The sequence below is a fragment of the Microtus pennsylvanicus genome, chromosome 4, assembly GCF_037038515.1.
Source record: "Microtus pennsylvanicus isolate mMicPen1 chromosome 4, mMicPen1.hap1, whole genome shotgun sequence".
Taxonomy (NCBI): Eukaryota; Metazoa; Chordata; class Mammalia; order Rodentia; family Cricetidae; genus Microtus; species Microtus pennsylvanicus.
Genome location: NC_134582.1, coordinates 56,783,297 through 56,799,647, shown reverse-complemented (window position 1 = coordinate 56,799,647; position 16,351 = coordinate 56,783,297). Strand labels below are relative to the sequence as shown.

Below are 16,351 nucleotides of genomic sequence, written 5' to 3'. Positions count from 1 at the left end.
GGCGACTGGTGCACGTGCAGCCGGCTTTGCGTAGGGGCGTTCCTGCAAGCCGATCCCTGCTAGGCGCAGGGCTGCGGACGCTGCGCAAGAGGCTCTCGCATTCCCTGTCCCTGCAGCGGTCGCGTAGGTCGGGGAAGCCCGTCCTGGTGCCGGGGAAACCGAGTGGGGGGGAGGAGCCCGAGCGGGAGGGGTGGGAGGGGGCGCAGCCCCGCCCCCGCCCCGCCCCCCGTGGCCGGAGTCCGGGCTTCAGCCCGGCGCGCCGTAGCCTGCCAGCCCGCGAGCCTGCTAGCGGCGGCTTCCCTTCGCGCAGACCAGGCGTCCCAGCCCTCGCGGCCCGCTGACCCTGGGGCTCGCGCCCCACGGGGCAGGGATGCATCATGGCCACGCTGGCTTGTCGCGTGCAATTCTTGGACGACACCGATCCTTTTAACAGTACCAACTTCCCAGAGCCCAGCCGGCCACCGCTGTTCACATTCCGCGAGGACCTGGCTCTGGGCACCCAGCTGGCCGGGGTCCATCGGCTGCTGCGGGCGCCGCACAAGGTAAGATCCGGCGGGGTGGGTGGCGAGCTGGGGACGCAACCCCTGCAGCCGTGCCTGTCAGGGTGGGGGCGCTGCAGACGGACTGGACTGGCAGAGGCCCCGGGGACACGCGCCCAAGGGCAGATACCACTGAGGGTTAGGCAGAGGGGCCCCGAGCACCCAGAGGCTGGCGCATGACTCTCTGGCTGGCGGGAAGGATAGCTCCACGTCCTAGTCCAGATCTTTGGACGAGCGGGGCCCAGCAGGTGCCACACCGGCTGGAGGCGGGATGTGTTGGGATCTCCGTGGCCTCTCCGTTAGCTCGGCCTGGTGGGCGGGGTGCAGCTCAGACGCCGGGGCTATCGGCTCCGGTACCCCGCTTGGCCCCGAGCCGGGCACGGAGAGAGCTCTGTGAGCCGCGGGACTCGGTTTCCTGGAAGAGAGCCCTGAGTGATGCCGGGGACAGAAGCTCTGTAGGGCCTCCCTGGCACTGCGGGCGGCTGGGCGACCCTCGCGACAAAGCACGCTTTCCGGGAACACCTCCCCCTCCTCCCTCTGGCAAGGGGCGCGCACTGCGATAGCGTTCACACTATCCCGTTTTTTTCCCCCGAGGAGCAGGTGGCCTCAGGAACCTTGGAGGAGCAGCCCCTGTGGGAGGAAGGGCGGGGGCGCGGGCAAGAGGCTCACAAAGCCTCGGCCCAGGAGCCCCAAATGAGTGTCCCCTGGGAAGAATGGCGTCTCAGTCCACCCGTTAGAGTTTTCTTTTCTTTTCATGTCTTTTCTTTCTTTCTTTCTTTCTTTTTTTAACCCTTTGAAGGAGGCCAGGCGTCTTGCAAAGTGATTGTAAAGAGCCGGGCATCGAAAGCTAATCATTTAGCTCTCGGGAAAGCCTCCCTCCCACGTACACAGATGGACTGCACCTTGAAGGGTTTACTTCCTTGCTGTATTTTCTGCTTAGGTCCACATCAAAGTTTAGAGATAATTAATTTTGTGAGGATCAACATGGACAAACATTTGGGAAAGAGAACCCTTAATTCCAAGGGCAAAAGTGATTTCGGAAAATCCTCCGGCTTTCTGTTAGATGCCCACTGGTTTTGAAAGTAAAAGAGGAGGCTGTGCTTGTACCTGAGGGGTTTAGAAATCCTCTCCCCTGCTCAGAGTTCCTCAGGGCTCCCTCCATCCCTGAGGATGGACTACCTAGTAACCACTTCCTTTTTCTTTTCTTTTTTTAAACGGAGAGTGGGCAGATCCTCTCATTCCTTCTGTACTGGCTCTGGGTGGTTATATAGTCAATGTACTTGCATTCTTTCTGACCACAGAGCGCCTTACCTTGGGAGTCGCTTTAGTAAGTTCTTACCGCTTCTCCAGCAGCAGATTCAGTAAAAGTTTTCTCAGTGTCTCCCACTTCATGGTTCTTCCATTCACCATGGTCTCAGATTACAGTGATCTTTTGTTGAAGCCACAGAAGCCTCATAATTGTGGCCTTGTGACCTTGAAGTGGTCTCCTTGGATCTCAAACCCCATATACATGGGTTGACCTTTCAGGCTCCGAACTCAAGTATGTTTTTAGGTTTCCATAGTCTTAATCCAGTATTCCTGGTGGGGCAGGAAATCCTGATGCTCCCCCCTTCCCTCTCCTGGGCCCCCACCAGAAGCCACAGTACAACAGGCACACTGGCTCCCAGAACTTTCTAAGGTATCCTTTGTGAAGCAAACACAAGAAAAGGATTTAGAGAAAACCTTTAACCACCCAAGACTAATCTTAGACTTTTTTGGCTAAGGACCCCAGCAGTATTTTCACTTGCTTTTATACTCTGTATTTAAGTTTTTGCACTTAGGGACAGCACAGACAGCTGACTGGTAACCAGAGTTTCTTCAAGCAGAATTCAGGGCATCCGTGTGTTTAAGTTAGTTAAGTAACTAACATCTTTAAGATGTTAGTTAGTTTCCAGCAATTAAAAAAAATTGGAGTAGTCTTCCGTGTCCCAAGCTAACCTTGAACTTGCTATGATCCTGAGGTTACCCTTGAAGTTTGATCCTCCTGACCGAACCTCATAGCCATGCATCACCACAAACACATTGTGCGGTGTGGGGCTTTGTGTGTATTAGGTGTGCGCTCTGCCACCTGAACCGCAATCTCCAGCCCCTCCAGCGGATAATCCACCTATGACAGAAAGCGAGTCAGCTTGGAGCTCTCAGCCTGTAGCCTGTGCTCCCCGGGAGCACTAGTGCATGATCTCACTTAACATCACACAGCTCCATGATATAGTGCTTATATTATCCCTGTTTTAGGGACAAAGAAACAGAGGTGGAGAGCAATTAAGTAACCCGATTTCTCTGCCGGGAGGAGGGAGCTGAGAGCCTAAATAGGCCTGAATGACTGGACACCTCAGTGCAGCCCCCTGAGCAGCTAGCTGTGTGGGTGAAGACAGAGGCTATACTTCCTGGGTCCTCTCATCCGTTACCTTGGCAAGTTCGCCTAACACAACCACTTTTGTGTGCCAAGCACCTTTTGGCCTGGGGGCAGGTGATGTTACAAGCATAAGGGCTTAAAGAATTCCTGGCCTGGGAGAGTTCTTAGAGGTAAGAACATACAGTTAGGGGCTGGATGTTCCAGGCCACCAGTGAGTCTTCCCAGGGCTTAGGGAACACTTCTCCTGGGAATGGGGCGGGGGGACTCTGGAGGTAGAAAGGGGGAAGCACTCGGGTAGACTCACATATACACACTCCCGATGTCCTCAGTCTTGTACTGCAGAAATGGCTCAGCTAAACTGCTTTTCACCTAAGTGTGACAACCTGAGCTCAATATCCCAGAACCTCAAAAAAAAAAAAAAAGTTAAGTGTAGTGGTGCAAGCCTGAAATCCGGGCACTATGTATGGGGATGGGGTAAGGGGAGGAGTGTGGGATGGTGGGGACAAAAGGGACCCGGGACTTGTTGGTCAATCAGTGTAGTTGAATCAGTAAGTCTCAGGTTCAATATGAGAGACTCTGTCTCAAAAAATAAAATGGGGAACGATTGATGAAGACAGCTGGTGTCAGCCTCTGGTCTCTCCATACACACATGGCCCTCCCTGTCCCCATCCAAACAACACACCATACACACAACAACAACAACAACCAGAACAGCAGTCTAAGGGCAGTTTTCCTCATTTGGTAGACAAAACAGGAACTGCAGAGTGTGTGTATAAAAAAGAGTCATGACTAACGTCTATGTCAAAATAGCAATTATGACTTTGCGATTAAACTTTCAAAAATATTTATTTTATAGGTATGAGTAGTTTGCTTGCACATATGTCTGTACATTATGCACATTCTAGAACTGTGAGCTGCTGTATGAGTGCTAGGAATCGAACCCAGGTCCTCTGCAAGAACAAGAAGTGCTCTTGACCACTGGGCCATCTCTCCAGCCCCACATCTGTAATTTTTAGTGATGTAGGTAGTTTGATTTGGGATCATTTTTGCCATGTACTAAGTGCTGGAGAGACTAGAGCTGTGATAGCCGCTCTGCTCCAGGTACCTGTCTCATCAGACCCATACCAGCTCACCAAGCACATGACTGCTCAGGCCAGGGACTGATGCTATAGCGAGTCATGGAAAGAGAGACTAACTATGGGAGTCCCCTGGTCACGTGAGTTTAAATCCCAGAGTTAGCTTCTGACACTGATCTGGCTCAGTGGAGTTCAATGGCTCCATGTTAGTGTCTGGCCTGTTCTCCTTCCAGGAAGTCTGTCCATTCTCAGAACACATCTTCCAGGGCTCACCTCGAGTGTCCCCTGTTTAATCCCTTCTCACCACCTTTGTCTTTGTGGCTACCTGCAGGGCCGAGGCTATCCTATCCATAAAACAGCCAGTTGCACCAAGAGTTAGATCATTGCTACAGGCACAAGGTGGACATCATCTGGACTTCTACTTGAACTGAACACTCCGGCCTCCCCTGATCTACTGATTCAGAACATGTATCTTACCATGGTGCTTGGGTAATTTCAGTACCAATTACTGCCCAAGTGCACAGGTTACAGGTGAAGTATATCAGGCTGTTAGTATGTGGGGTTCTTATTATCTTCTCTCTCTTTAGATAACTTCCTGAAGGTGATGCCCTGGTGGCCCCTTTCTCTAAGTTGTACCTAGAAGCTAAGTAGCGCTAAGACAGGGCATGCACCATGCTGACTGACAGGTGTTAGTTTTAGAACACAAATCCACCCGTATTATTGCCCTAATGAATTTCCACCTTAATCCTCTTAAGGGACACATCTGTTTGTTACATTACATTGAGATTTTTCAAAGATGAGATCATTAGTAAACTTGGCAAGTGGGCTATGCCTCGGTATCTTAGGACAACGCTGTTTAAGAATGTTCTATGAATGGCTACGAGTCTAAGCAGTGTTGAATCTAGCTCCACTGTAATTAGCTCACTTGGTTGGAACCTTGCTATTGAGATCGGGATCATGGGATTGAACCCTTTATGGGTCAGCTGGCTTTGCTTCATGCATGGCTACAGACCATGTCAGTAACCCAGCCAGACATCCAGCAGGTGCTCCCATGGCTCCTTGCAAGTGTCTGAGTTGGGACAGCATGAGAGCGGACTTGGGTGTGCGGTAGGGCAGGGCTTTTCTGGAACCAGCTTGTGTTGGAGACTGTCCTATAGACTTCCAGATTTCATTTGATATAGAAATGTCAAATTTCATTTCTCGCTGTCCCCAGCAACTGTGGCAAGTCGACAGACAAGGAAATGCCAGCGAACACAGAAGGAAACTGAGTCATAGGTACGTTAAGCAGGTTGCTAAAGGCTATAAGGCCATGCTGCTTTAAGTGAAGGAGCTGGGATTGAAGGTCAAGTCTTTTTTTACTCTGAAGCCTGTAGCCAACTGTGTCCCATTATTAGAAAACCGGCAGAGCATGGGCTGCTGCTCCCCACGAGGGCGGGGCTGTGACTTACATCGCTCTGCTCTGGTGCGTCCTCCCTTGGTGGATGCTCTGTGGGCCTGTGCCTTTTGTCCTCGGAGTCCAGCCTGGGTCCCTCAGCAAAACAACTGGCCTGTCTTTACCCTCCCTCACCCATGGTACCGTGAAATGTTAGTTCTTGCTGGTGCAGCTTCAAACTCATTACCATGCCAGGTCCACTCAGGAACGCCCTTCCCCCACCCGCTTTTCTTTCCCTCGGGTTCTCGCTAGTGGTGAAACTTTCCAGCCCCCGTGGGACTTTGCTTCCTTCGGGCAGAGGCAGCTACTGCTCCTGGTGGCCTCCACACTTCATCCGCTGTTCCTCTGACTTCCGTGGCTGGCTTCGGAATGCCCTGTCTGCAAACAATCCCTTCTTCTTGCTCCGTTTGCAGTGTTGGGTTTGAGAGTGAAATGGGAGAGGAATAGTAAGTCACAACAAAAACGTTAAGCCTCCCCATAGGAATGGCATCAGCAAGAGCCTGATTGGAGGACGTTGCAGTTTCGCTAGCAAACAGATTGTGAAGAAAAAGAGAAGACTAGAAGAAACAAAATGAAAAGAAGCTTTAGAGATGTACTAACCTAGCATGAGGCTCAAGTTGAAGGCCGAGTCAAACAAACACATTGTAAATAGATATTTGAGATTGGTGGGGAAAATCAAATGGGGCTGGCTAGTTGGTAGTGTACACGATTAACTTGTAAAATTACATATTTATTAACTTATTTTGTGTGGTGAATACCTGTGTGCATGCATGTGACACGGCGTGTATGTGGAGGTCAGAGGTCAGCTTTCAAGAGTTGTTCTCTCCTTCAACTACACGGGTCCCTAAACTGAACTCAGGTTGGCAGACTCGTCAGTAGCATCTTTTCCAGCCCCGCACGACTGGTTTTAAAGTGAGATAAAGCCATGCTGCTGTTTTGAAATAAGAATTTGTGTTGTTCAGAGATATGTAATGAAATATTTACAGTCCAGGGTGTAGATGACTGGAGCTTGCTTTAGGGTGATCTAAGATAGAGAGGCAGGCAGGTGGGTCAGTGTCCAGATAGCTTAGGTAGATCGTAGTTAAACTGGACTGTGGAATGTGGAGAAGGGACTGATAGTGTTTCTTATACTTTTGCATATTGTGATTTTCCTCCTCCTCCTCCTCCTCCTCCTCCTCCTCCTCCTCCTCCTCCTCCTCCTCCTCCTCCTCCTCCTCCTCCTCCTTTTTGTAAAGAACGGATCCGTCTGGTATCAGAGCTCTGTCCCTTACAGTTCCCCGAGCATGGTTGCTATGGCCAAGTGAAATGTTTTGTCTTCCCACAATTATGTCTCACTGTATATCCCTAGCTGGCCTTAAACACACTGTCTTCACCTCTTCTGCTGATGCTGAGATTTCTGGCCTGGGCCATCATGCTTAGCCTCTGGTGATATTTTCTCTTCCCACTCGGTAGTAGTCACCTTAGGATTTTAGAAAGGCATCGTTTTTGTTTGTTTGTTTGTGTTCAGAGTATCTTCCCAGGCTCAGCTGATCACCAGGTCAATTGATGCCATGGGTACCTGTTCCATCTCCTGCTGGCCTGGTGAAGGGAATGCTCAGGGAGGGCTGCACCTGGCTCTAGTACAGGCACCTGCACTTTAACCACTAAGTAAGATGGGGTTACAGCTGAAATAAATGACACCTTATGTAAAGGCAGCCAGTTTCCTACTTCTGTTGAAGCTTGTGGCGTGCCTCCTGGCCACAGCGGGGCTTGATTTCCAGGGAACCAACTCTGCCACTTCATTTCCGCTCCAAAGAGCACCTTGGGCTGTAACAAATGGCAGGGGCGTTTTAACAAGTGAAAATGTATGTTGGCATTTCTACTATTACCTTCAACTTTTTATGGGCAGACTAAAACATTTGTGGGCTATCAAAGAGGGGATAAGATGAATCATTGGGAAGGAAAAACAATCCTAACTGATTACCAGTCAGAAAGAACACATTCTCAGAAGTTTCAGGATTTTAGAGACTGTAACAAACGGGATCTACATTGTATCTGTTCACAAAGTGGGGCTCCTCACTTCCTCTGGCTTAACCCACTGTGGGCTGCGCTCTCATTCCCGTCTCAGTGCTGGGGCTGCATATGTGCCCACAAAGCAAGGCATCCACACCACCTTTTCACCAGTTAGTTTTGTAACTTGGAAATTAAACTGCTAGACTCCAAGGGGTAATGTTTAAGGACTAATGTTAAGAAAACATCATAAACTTTTTGAACAAATAGAAGAAAAAAAAAGAACATTGAGGGCTCAATAAAGAACAGTTTCCCTAGGTTTGTCAGGAAGGAAGCAAATTAGTTTCTCAAATGCCTCATCAAATACTTTTTTTTTGCCTTCTTGATACAGAGATAACCAAGAAGGAGGCTTACTTAGAGTTCACAGGGTTACTCTGCATCGCCACACTCTGATATATTCTGAAGACGGGAATGAAAGGGTGGGGTAAAAAAGGATGTTCTAGGATAAGCCCAAGGTGTTTTTAAACAACTTGTTTAATTAAAAAATTGTGTGTGTGTGTGTGTGTGTGTGTGTGTGTGTATGCACGCGCGTGTGTATATGGAGACATGTATGTGGATACGTGTGGAGGCCAGAAGATGGTGTCCGATCTCTCAGAGCTGGAGTTCTAGGTGGTTGTGAGTCACTCCATGTAGGTGCTGGGAACTGAACTCAGGATGGGCAAGCACTCCCAACCACTGAGCTATGTCTCTGGCGCCACTGAGGCATCTTCCAAAGGGGTTTATAGCAAATGATTGATGGATGTATTCGATACTGTTATTGCTGCCGTGACTAAATAAAAAAAAGGGGCAAATTACAGGAGGAAGAGGTTGTTTTGGCTTATGGTTCAGACTTTACCATCTATCACAGTAAAGGTGTGTAACAGAGGCAGCCTCTGTCCATGGCTGGTGAAAGGATGCTCAGAGAGGGGAACATGGTTGCTCAGCCGGCTTTCTCTGGTTTCTCTTCTTTTCGTGTGGTCCAGGATTCTTCTACCCATGGAAAGCTGCTGCCCACATCCAGGGTGGGTCTTTCTTAGTTAATCTAGGGGATGCCCACACTCCCGAGGTGCTCGGTGCCAGTGCCCTAGACATTCTTTTTTTTTTTTTAATGTACACTACACAGTTGGCATTTATTCAGGTTTTCAGTGGGCAACTTATTTGAGCTCAGAAAAAGCTGATTCAGTAATCACACATTTATTAGAAGTTATGGCCATCATCAGTATACCTGCACAAGTAGAGACAGATAATATTCCAGCATATGTCTCTATGAAAATGAAACAGTCTTTTTGCTTATTATAATATAAAACATATTACAGGTATACCACAGAATAATACTACAGGTCAGACATTTGCAAAAAGATCAAATCAAACAGTCACTCTGATACCAAAACCGCACAAAGACTCAACCAAGAAAGAGAATTACAGGCCAATCTCACTCATGAACATCGACGCAAAAATTCTCAGCAAAATACTGGCAAACCGTATCCAAGAACACATCAGAAAAATTATCCATTATGAACAAGTAGGCTTCATCCCAGAGATGCAGGGCTGGTTCAACATACGAAAATCTATCAATGTAATCCATCATATAAATAAACTGAAAGAAAAAAAATCATATGATCATTTCCTTAGATGCTGAAAAAGCTTTTGACAAAATTCAACATCCCTTTATGATAAAGGTCTTGGAGAGATTAGGGATACAAGGGTCATACCTAAATATAATAAAAGCTATTTACAGCAAACCGACAGCTAACATCAAACTAAACGGAGAGAAACTCAAAGCCATCCCACTAGAATCAGGAACACAGCAAGGTTGTCCACTCTCTCCATACCTCTTCAATATAGTGCTTGAAGTTTTAGCAATAGCAATAAGACAACATAAAAGGATCAAGGGGATTCGAATTGGGAAGGAAGAGGTTAAACTTTCATTATTTGCAGATGATATGATAGTGTACATAAGCGACCCCAAAAACTCCGCCAAAGAACTCCTAAAGCTGATAAACAGCTTTAGTAATGTGGCAGGATACAAGATCAACTCCAAAAAATCAGTCGCCCTCCTATACACAAAGGATATGGAAGCAGAGAGGGAAATCAGAGAAGCATCACCTTTCACAATAGCCACAAATAGCATAAAATATCTTGGGGTAACTCTAACCAAGGAAGTGAAAGATTATTTGACAAGAACTTTAAGAAATTGAAGAAAGAAATTGAAGAGGATGCCCTAGACATTCTTTTTTTTTTTATTTAATTTATTTATTCATTAAGGATTTCTGCCTCCTCCCCGCAACCGCCTCCCATTTCCCTCCCCCTCCCCCGATCAAGTCACCCTCCCTCATCTGCTCAAAGAGCAATCAGGGTTCCATGACCTGTGGGAAGCCCAAGGACCGCCCACCTCTATCCAGGTCTCCTAAGGTGAGCATCCAAACTGCCTAGGCTCCCCCAAAGCCAGTACGTGCAGTAGGATCAAAAACCCTCTGCGATTGTTCTTGAGTTCTCAGTATTCCTCATTGTCCTCTATGTTCAGCCAGTCCGGATTTATCCCATGCTTTTTCAGACCCAGGCCAGACATTCTTAATCCAACCAAGTTAGCTCACACCACAGTGGCCAGATGCTCCGGCTAGAGCTGACAAGGCTAAAGCAGGACCCCCTGAGAGGTGTGTTCTTAGAGGACAGAATGAGCAGGGCGGTCCTTCTGGCCCAGCTAGGGTCGTGCACATCCCTGCTGCTCTGTAGTTACCTGAGCACTTGCTCCAGCCGGGACTCGAGGTCATCTTTTCCAGTCCCGAGCCCAGTGACAGTGCGAACAACCCGTGACTCATACGCAAGAGCACTCAGCAGCATTGGCTTTGAGACAACTGACCCATTTTCCTTCTCTCCTATTACTTCACTGTTCTTAAATGAAAGCAAAATTTCGTATAACTAACAGTCCTACACCCAGAACAGTCTAGCTTTCGTTCCCTGTGAACGGTGACGGACTGCTTGGAGGGTGTCATCGCTGCATGGCAGTTTGAAGGGTAGGGGATAGATATTCTAGGGAAACAGTCTGAGGGGTGTGATGGTTAACTTAGATTGTCCAATTGATTGGATTATGAAACACCTGAGGGACTAGTGACTCATACTGGTGAGGGCATGTCCAGAGAGAATTAACTGTCAGGGGATGTGGGGAGCAGCATCCCATGGCAGGGGTCTTAGACTAGACAGACTAGACAGAGAAATCCAGAGGAGAAGCAGCATCCAGGTCTCTGTTTTCTGGTCTGCCAAGATGAGGACCAGCAGTCTTAGACTCCTGCTGCCGCTGATGGTGCGCGATCCTGCTGCCCTGCTGTCCCTACTCTGATAGACACAGGTAAACTTCTTCCTTCTCCCTTACACAAGCGTGGGGCAGTCCATGTTCACAGCTATTCTTAACAGAACTTTAAAAATAAGTCTCAGTTCACCAGGCCTCTCTCCCTAAATAAATAAAAAGTCAGCAACAACAAAACTCTTACTGTGTCTGTTGAAGAATCTGGAACATTCCTCCTGCAGAAGGTGAAAAAGTACAGCCAGCTCTCCCTGTAGCTGTGAATCTGAACTGCGTTTGTGAACTCAGGGTGATGCTTTTGGAGAGAGGCTATACTGGTCAAGTTCAGTTCTTGAGAGAAGAACCAAGGGAGGATTCATCCCTTATACGATAAATAAGACAGGGACTGAACATGTCTGGGTTTGGGACAGTAGCAAACCACACCGAACACATGCCAACCACTGTTGTTATCACCGGAAGGTACTGGTCCTAACACTTCCACATCTCACCATAACTAGAACACAAAGCATAAGAATATATCTGAGCATGTTCTAAGTCACCAGATATCTTCCAGGTACACACTCTTTAAAGACAGCATGGTAATCCAGTCTGTTCCTGGATCACGATCCGTGTTTCCATTGTTTCCAGTCCATGAGGGAAAGCACTCCTGTAATGTTTAACTTGCCCCAAACTCATGCATGCATGAATGAACCATTGGATATTTAGGTAGTTGACAATAAAGAAGTAACAGGTAATTCTATAATACATTTACTTATAGGAAAAAAACCAAGTCTTTGTGCCCAAACCTGCTTAATTCCTTAATTAAATTCCTAGATGTTTAACTGCTGAGTTAAAAGGTCAAGATCTCATCTTTGAGGGAAGACGTTTCTGTGTTATGGACAATAGTGGTGGTTGGAAAAGTGGTATCTAAGTTAGGGTAGAGGTGTTAGAGAGACGGGCAAGTCCTGGAGCCCAGGGCTAGACGGCTTTCTTTGCTTTCTGTCGTTGTGTTCCCTTTGAGCGTGACACAGAGATCACTGACAGAAGCCTGAATAAGTGATGTGTTTGTACCCCATTGCTCCCCGTTGCTCAAAGGGCACCATGTTCCAGGTGGTCTTCTCATCTGTGTACTGAGCACTCTCTGTCAAGGAGACTAGTTCTTACTGTGTTTAGTGTCTGTGTCTCCCAGTAAGGTTCAAAGGCCAGGAGAACGACACACACCTGAACTCCCTCTGTTTAGAGTGCTGAGGACCTGATATGTAACTGACTGTAGTAAATATTTTTAATATTTGAAAGAATGATATTAAGTGGGAACAATTATATATGCCAAATGAACCTACGGTAGATGTGTGATCTTCAAGAGCTTATGTTTTCAGGCCTTCGTCCCATCTATAATCTACCAACAGGATTACAACACGTTCTACCTTCTCAAGCCGAAGGTGAGTGTGGCAGGATCAACCGCTCTATGCTTTGTGCCCTCTCCACACTGGACCTATGCCACGTCCTCAGACGAGAAAGTCTGACTTATACAGAAGGGTCAGGTTGACAGGGCAGGACCACACGATCCCATGGGTGCCATTTCCTGTTGCATTTGGGTTGGTGTTCTCACCACCATAGAGAACCATTCAACTCTGTGTGTCTCACCGGAACTCCACTGTCCATGAATATAAAATGACAGAATCTCAGTCATCAGACATTCTTGGGTGTGTGATTTTTAGAGATAGCATAATAATCCATACGTGAATCATGACGATGGAACTGCCCAGTGGCTCTCCTCTTTCTCTCTGGCACATGTGCAGACGCGTTTGTGTGGGGGACACTTGGGAGACGGCCTGGGTCAGGAGTCCTACGGTGGGGGAGGACATCAGGCTAGCCTTGAAACCCACTGTCCAAAATGGAGAAGCACCACTTCTTTATTTTTTAAATTTTCTTTATTCTTCTCTCATACAATACATCCGGAACACTGCTCCCCCTCCCCAGATTCACTCTCCCCCTCCCCCATCTTCCCCCAGAGAAGAACAGGTCTCTTAGGGACATTAACTGAACATGGTACAAGACGCAATAAGACCAGGAACAAACCCTCACATTAAGGCTGGGTGAGGCGACCCAGTAGGAGCAAAAGTATCCCAAAAGCAGGCCAAAGAGTCAGAGATATCCCCACTGCCAGGAGTCCCCCCAAAACAGCAAGCCAACAGCCATAGCATAATGCAGAGGACCTAGCAGAGATCCGAGCTGGCTCAGCTAGCATCGCTTCACTTCTGTGAGCCTCCACGAGCCCAGCTTAGTGGATTCTGTGGGCTGGCAGCATCGCTTCCTCGGTACCGAACACTGAGTCATATTGCTGCCTATGCTAAGTGCTAAGGAGGGAGAGAGCTGCGGTGTGCTTATGTAAGGGATAAGGGACCCCTAAGGCCATTGTGGCTGTAGCAGCCATGATTAGCGGGTTTGGGAAGGCAAGGGTTGTGGCCATGGAGCCTAATTCTTCTTTCATTATCTGTATATTTCAATGTTTTATTTCTTTCTTTGTTTTGTTTGCTTGTTAAGATGGGGTCTCATGTGGCTAAGGCTGACCTTGAACTCACTATGTAGCAAAGATGGCTTTAAACTCCCTGGTCTCCCTGCCTCTACTTCATAAGTGCTGGGATTATAGGCATGTGCCCCGTGTCCAGTTCTCACACTGGATACTCTGACTTTGTCAACCTCGGAAGTGCCAGGTCGGATTTTGTTACCAGTGGTAGCAGTCATGGGGGGGGGGAGGCGATCTTTGGGGGGATTTCTTTCTTTGTGAGATCGTAGCAGCAAGCTGCAGACATACTCAGGCTGACTTGTGAGAACAGCTCCTGTAAACCTTCCAGAATGCAGCGATACCCGGGTGTGTGCTCTGTGGGCAGCCAGGGCCTGTAGTTTGAATAGCGTGGCCCGTCTTCCTGTACATCCTCCAAGTCATCCACAAATGTGTCAAGGAGTGGGAGAGGAGAGCCGCTGGGCAGAACTCTCCAGAACAATAGAGATGCGAGTGGCTTTCTTTGTCTTTTCTTTTCTTTCTTTCTTTTTTTTTTTTTGTTCCCAGAACTGGGTGCATTTTTGTGGACAGTGATTCACCACGGAGTATGCCAGTAATAGAACCATGGCATGTCTGCAAAAGGCACTGGGGCATGGATTGCCCTGGCTGGTCTCTGTGCAGCCATTGCAAGGGGCAATGTGGTGCAGCCATTGAAAGGGGCCATGTGGCACAAAGGCCCCCATTACAGAGATAAGAGAGTTACAGGTCAGCAACATTTGTAACAGATGCACGCAAACAGACCCTCACAGGAAATGGCCCCTCACAGGAACAGCTTCTCACACAGGAAATGGTCTTTCACAGGAAACAGTTTCTCACAGGAAATGGCCCCTCACAGGAAATGGCCCCTCACAGGAAACAGCCCCTTATAGGAATCAGCCTCTCACAGGAAACAGCTTCTCAGGAAATATTCCCTCACAGGAAATGGCCCCTCACAGGAAACAGCTTCCCTCACAGGAATCATCCTCTCACAGGAAACAGCTTCTCACAGGAAATATTCCCTCACAGGAAACAGTTTCTCACAGGAAATGGCCCCTCACAGGAACAGCTTCTCACAGGAAATAGTCCCTTATAGGAAATGGTCTTTCACAGGAAACAGCCTTCCACAGGAAACAGTTTCTCACAGGAAATGGCCCCTCACAGGAACAGCTTCTCACAGGAAATAGTCCCTTATAGGAAATGGTCTTTCACAGGAAACAGCCTTCCACAGGAAACAGTTTCACACAGGAAATGGCCCCTCGCAGGAAACAGTCCCTCACGGAAATGGCCCATTATGAGGAACAGTATCTCTAAGGAAGCAATTGCTGTAGGAAATGACCCCCACGAGGCAGTGAAACTTGAACTTGGAGTGTTCTTTCCTTTGTGTCTCTCTGGTGAGAGAACCCCATAGCAATCTGTCAGAGATCAGGGTGAAGGATATTGACACCCAGAGAAGCATGCAGAGGGAAGACAGTGGGAGACCCTTTAAGCTGAGTTTACTGATGTTATATACCGTGTCAGCACAAATCAGTTCCCGGATGTTACTTCCATCCTGCCCAGTGGACACAGCGGAAAATGGACGATGTTACTTCCGTCCTATCCAATAGACACGTGAGAAATGGAAGGGAGGAGAAGACAGCAAGGCAGGAAGAAAATTACTCGAAGAACAAGAAGACTGAAGGGGACGGTGTATGGAGAGACAGCCACTGAAAGACCACACGCCAAGACAACATGGGAGGAGGGAAAGACACAGGCTCACGCCTCAGACGTGTGCAGGGAAGGCAGGGATCTTGCTGCCTGTGGCTTGGGACTCTGCTATTCTCCCTGGTAAGCTGATTATTCAGGTATTAGCTAGTGAGGACCCTCATCTGAGGGCTTCCTTCCTTTTTCCTTCTCAGAGGTGTTCGCAGGTATTGGTCTGGTGTCAGAGTCTCTGGAGAGCAGCAAAGAGCAACATGGCAGGGCGGTAAAAGGATGGACCCATGTCCACGCCTACTCACTCCACCTGCTTGGGCTCTGGGGATTGAACCTAGGGCCTCAGACGTGTTTAGGCCAGTGCTCTATCGTTGAGCAGCAGCCCCGCTCCTCTTTGTTAATGCTGTTCAAAGTTTTAGGAGGATAATCTCCCTTGGAAGACCGTTGAGCAGAAGAATCAAAACAGGCTCTCCCCTTCATTGCATGTCACATGTCAGCTGCATGGGCCCCGCAGGCTGTGCCCATTTCCCCGAGTGTTATCCTGTGTTCACAACAATCCCAGCGCATCTATTCTCCCCTACCGGCCCCTGCTCCCCCATAGTGTTCCCACTGCCAGCACAGGTCCTGACTGAGCATGCAGGGATGCAGCCCCACCCCCTACGCCTGTTGGTCTGTCCTCCCAGGCTTTTCCCTGCTTCTCTTCCCCTGGAGAACCTAGCCACTCTCTGCTGACCTTACTCTCCACTCCGCTCTGGGGTCCTTTCTCTGGCATTTATATGGCCTACAGCCACCTTCATTCAGACGGGTCCTTCTCCTTGGCCCCTAGGCCTAGGTTTCCATCTTTCTTCTATCTTAGGCCCTCCTTATTTAAGCTCTGCTTTCTTCTCTCATGACCCTTCTTGTCCCATCCCAGCTTCTGTACTCATTGTAGTGTATTTCCTCTTCCTAATGTAGTTGCCTTTCAGCCCAATGGATAGTTTCCTGTCTTGACCTAGTGTCTTAGCAACACTTGCCCGTTTTGGTCAGTGCCATCTATTTCTTCTTTATCTTTCTGCTCCTCATGCCCTCTGAATGCTGCCTGTCAGGACACCCCTTCTCTGCACAGTCCTCTCCTTTCTAGGAAGCTTCAAGGGCTCTGATGACCACGGAGTTCATATCTCTGGTCCATTTCTCTTTCTGGCCTGAAAACCAATACGCAGCTGTTCCTTGGGCGATTCCTCTTGGACATACTGCAGATGCTGACGATCCAGCATGTCCAAATCAGACCTTCCTCTCCCGTAGACATGTGCTGCCTCCGTGAAGAGCATCAGCAAGGTGTCCAGTCCAAGAGTCTCTCTCTGGTTCCGCCTCTACCTGTCCTCACGCTC

At 48.4% G+C, this 16,351-nt stretch overlaps 1 protein-coding gene across 11 annotated transcripts in view; it reads left to right on the top strand.

Moving 5' to 3' along the window:
- Nucleotides 1-234: 234 nt before the first annotated feature.
- Nucleotides 235-16,351, top strand: part of Fhod3 (formin homology 2 domain containing 3) — a 424,496-nt gene continuing 408,379 nt past the window's right edge. For 10 of the 11 annotated variants that reach the window (XM_075969155.1, XM_075969156.1, XM_075969153.1 and 7 more), the window contains exon 1: nt 258-542. In XM_075969155.1, the coding sequence (XP_075825270.1) occupies nt 378-542 (165 nt within the window). In that variant the 5' untranslated portion in view covers nt 258-377. Of the gene's footprint in view, nt 543-16,351 lie in introns of all 11 variants that reach the window. The other variant, XM_075969157.1, reaches the window with a different exon arrangement.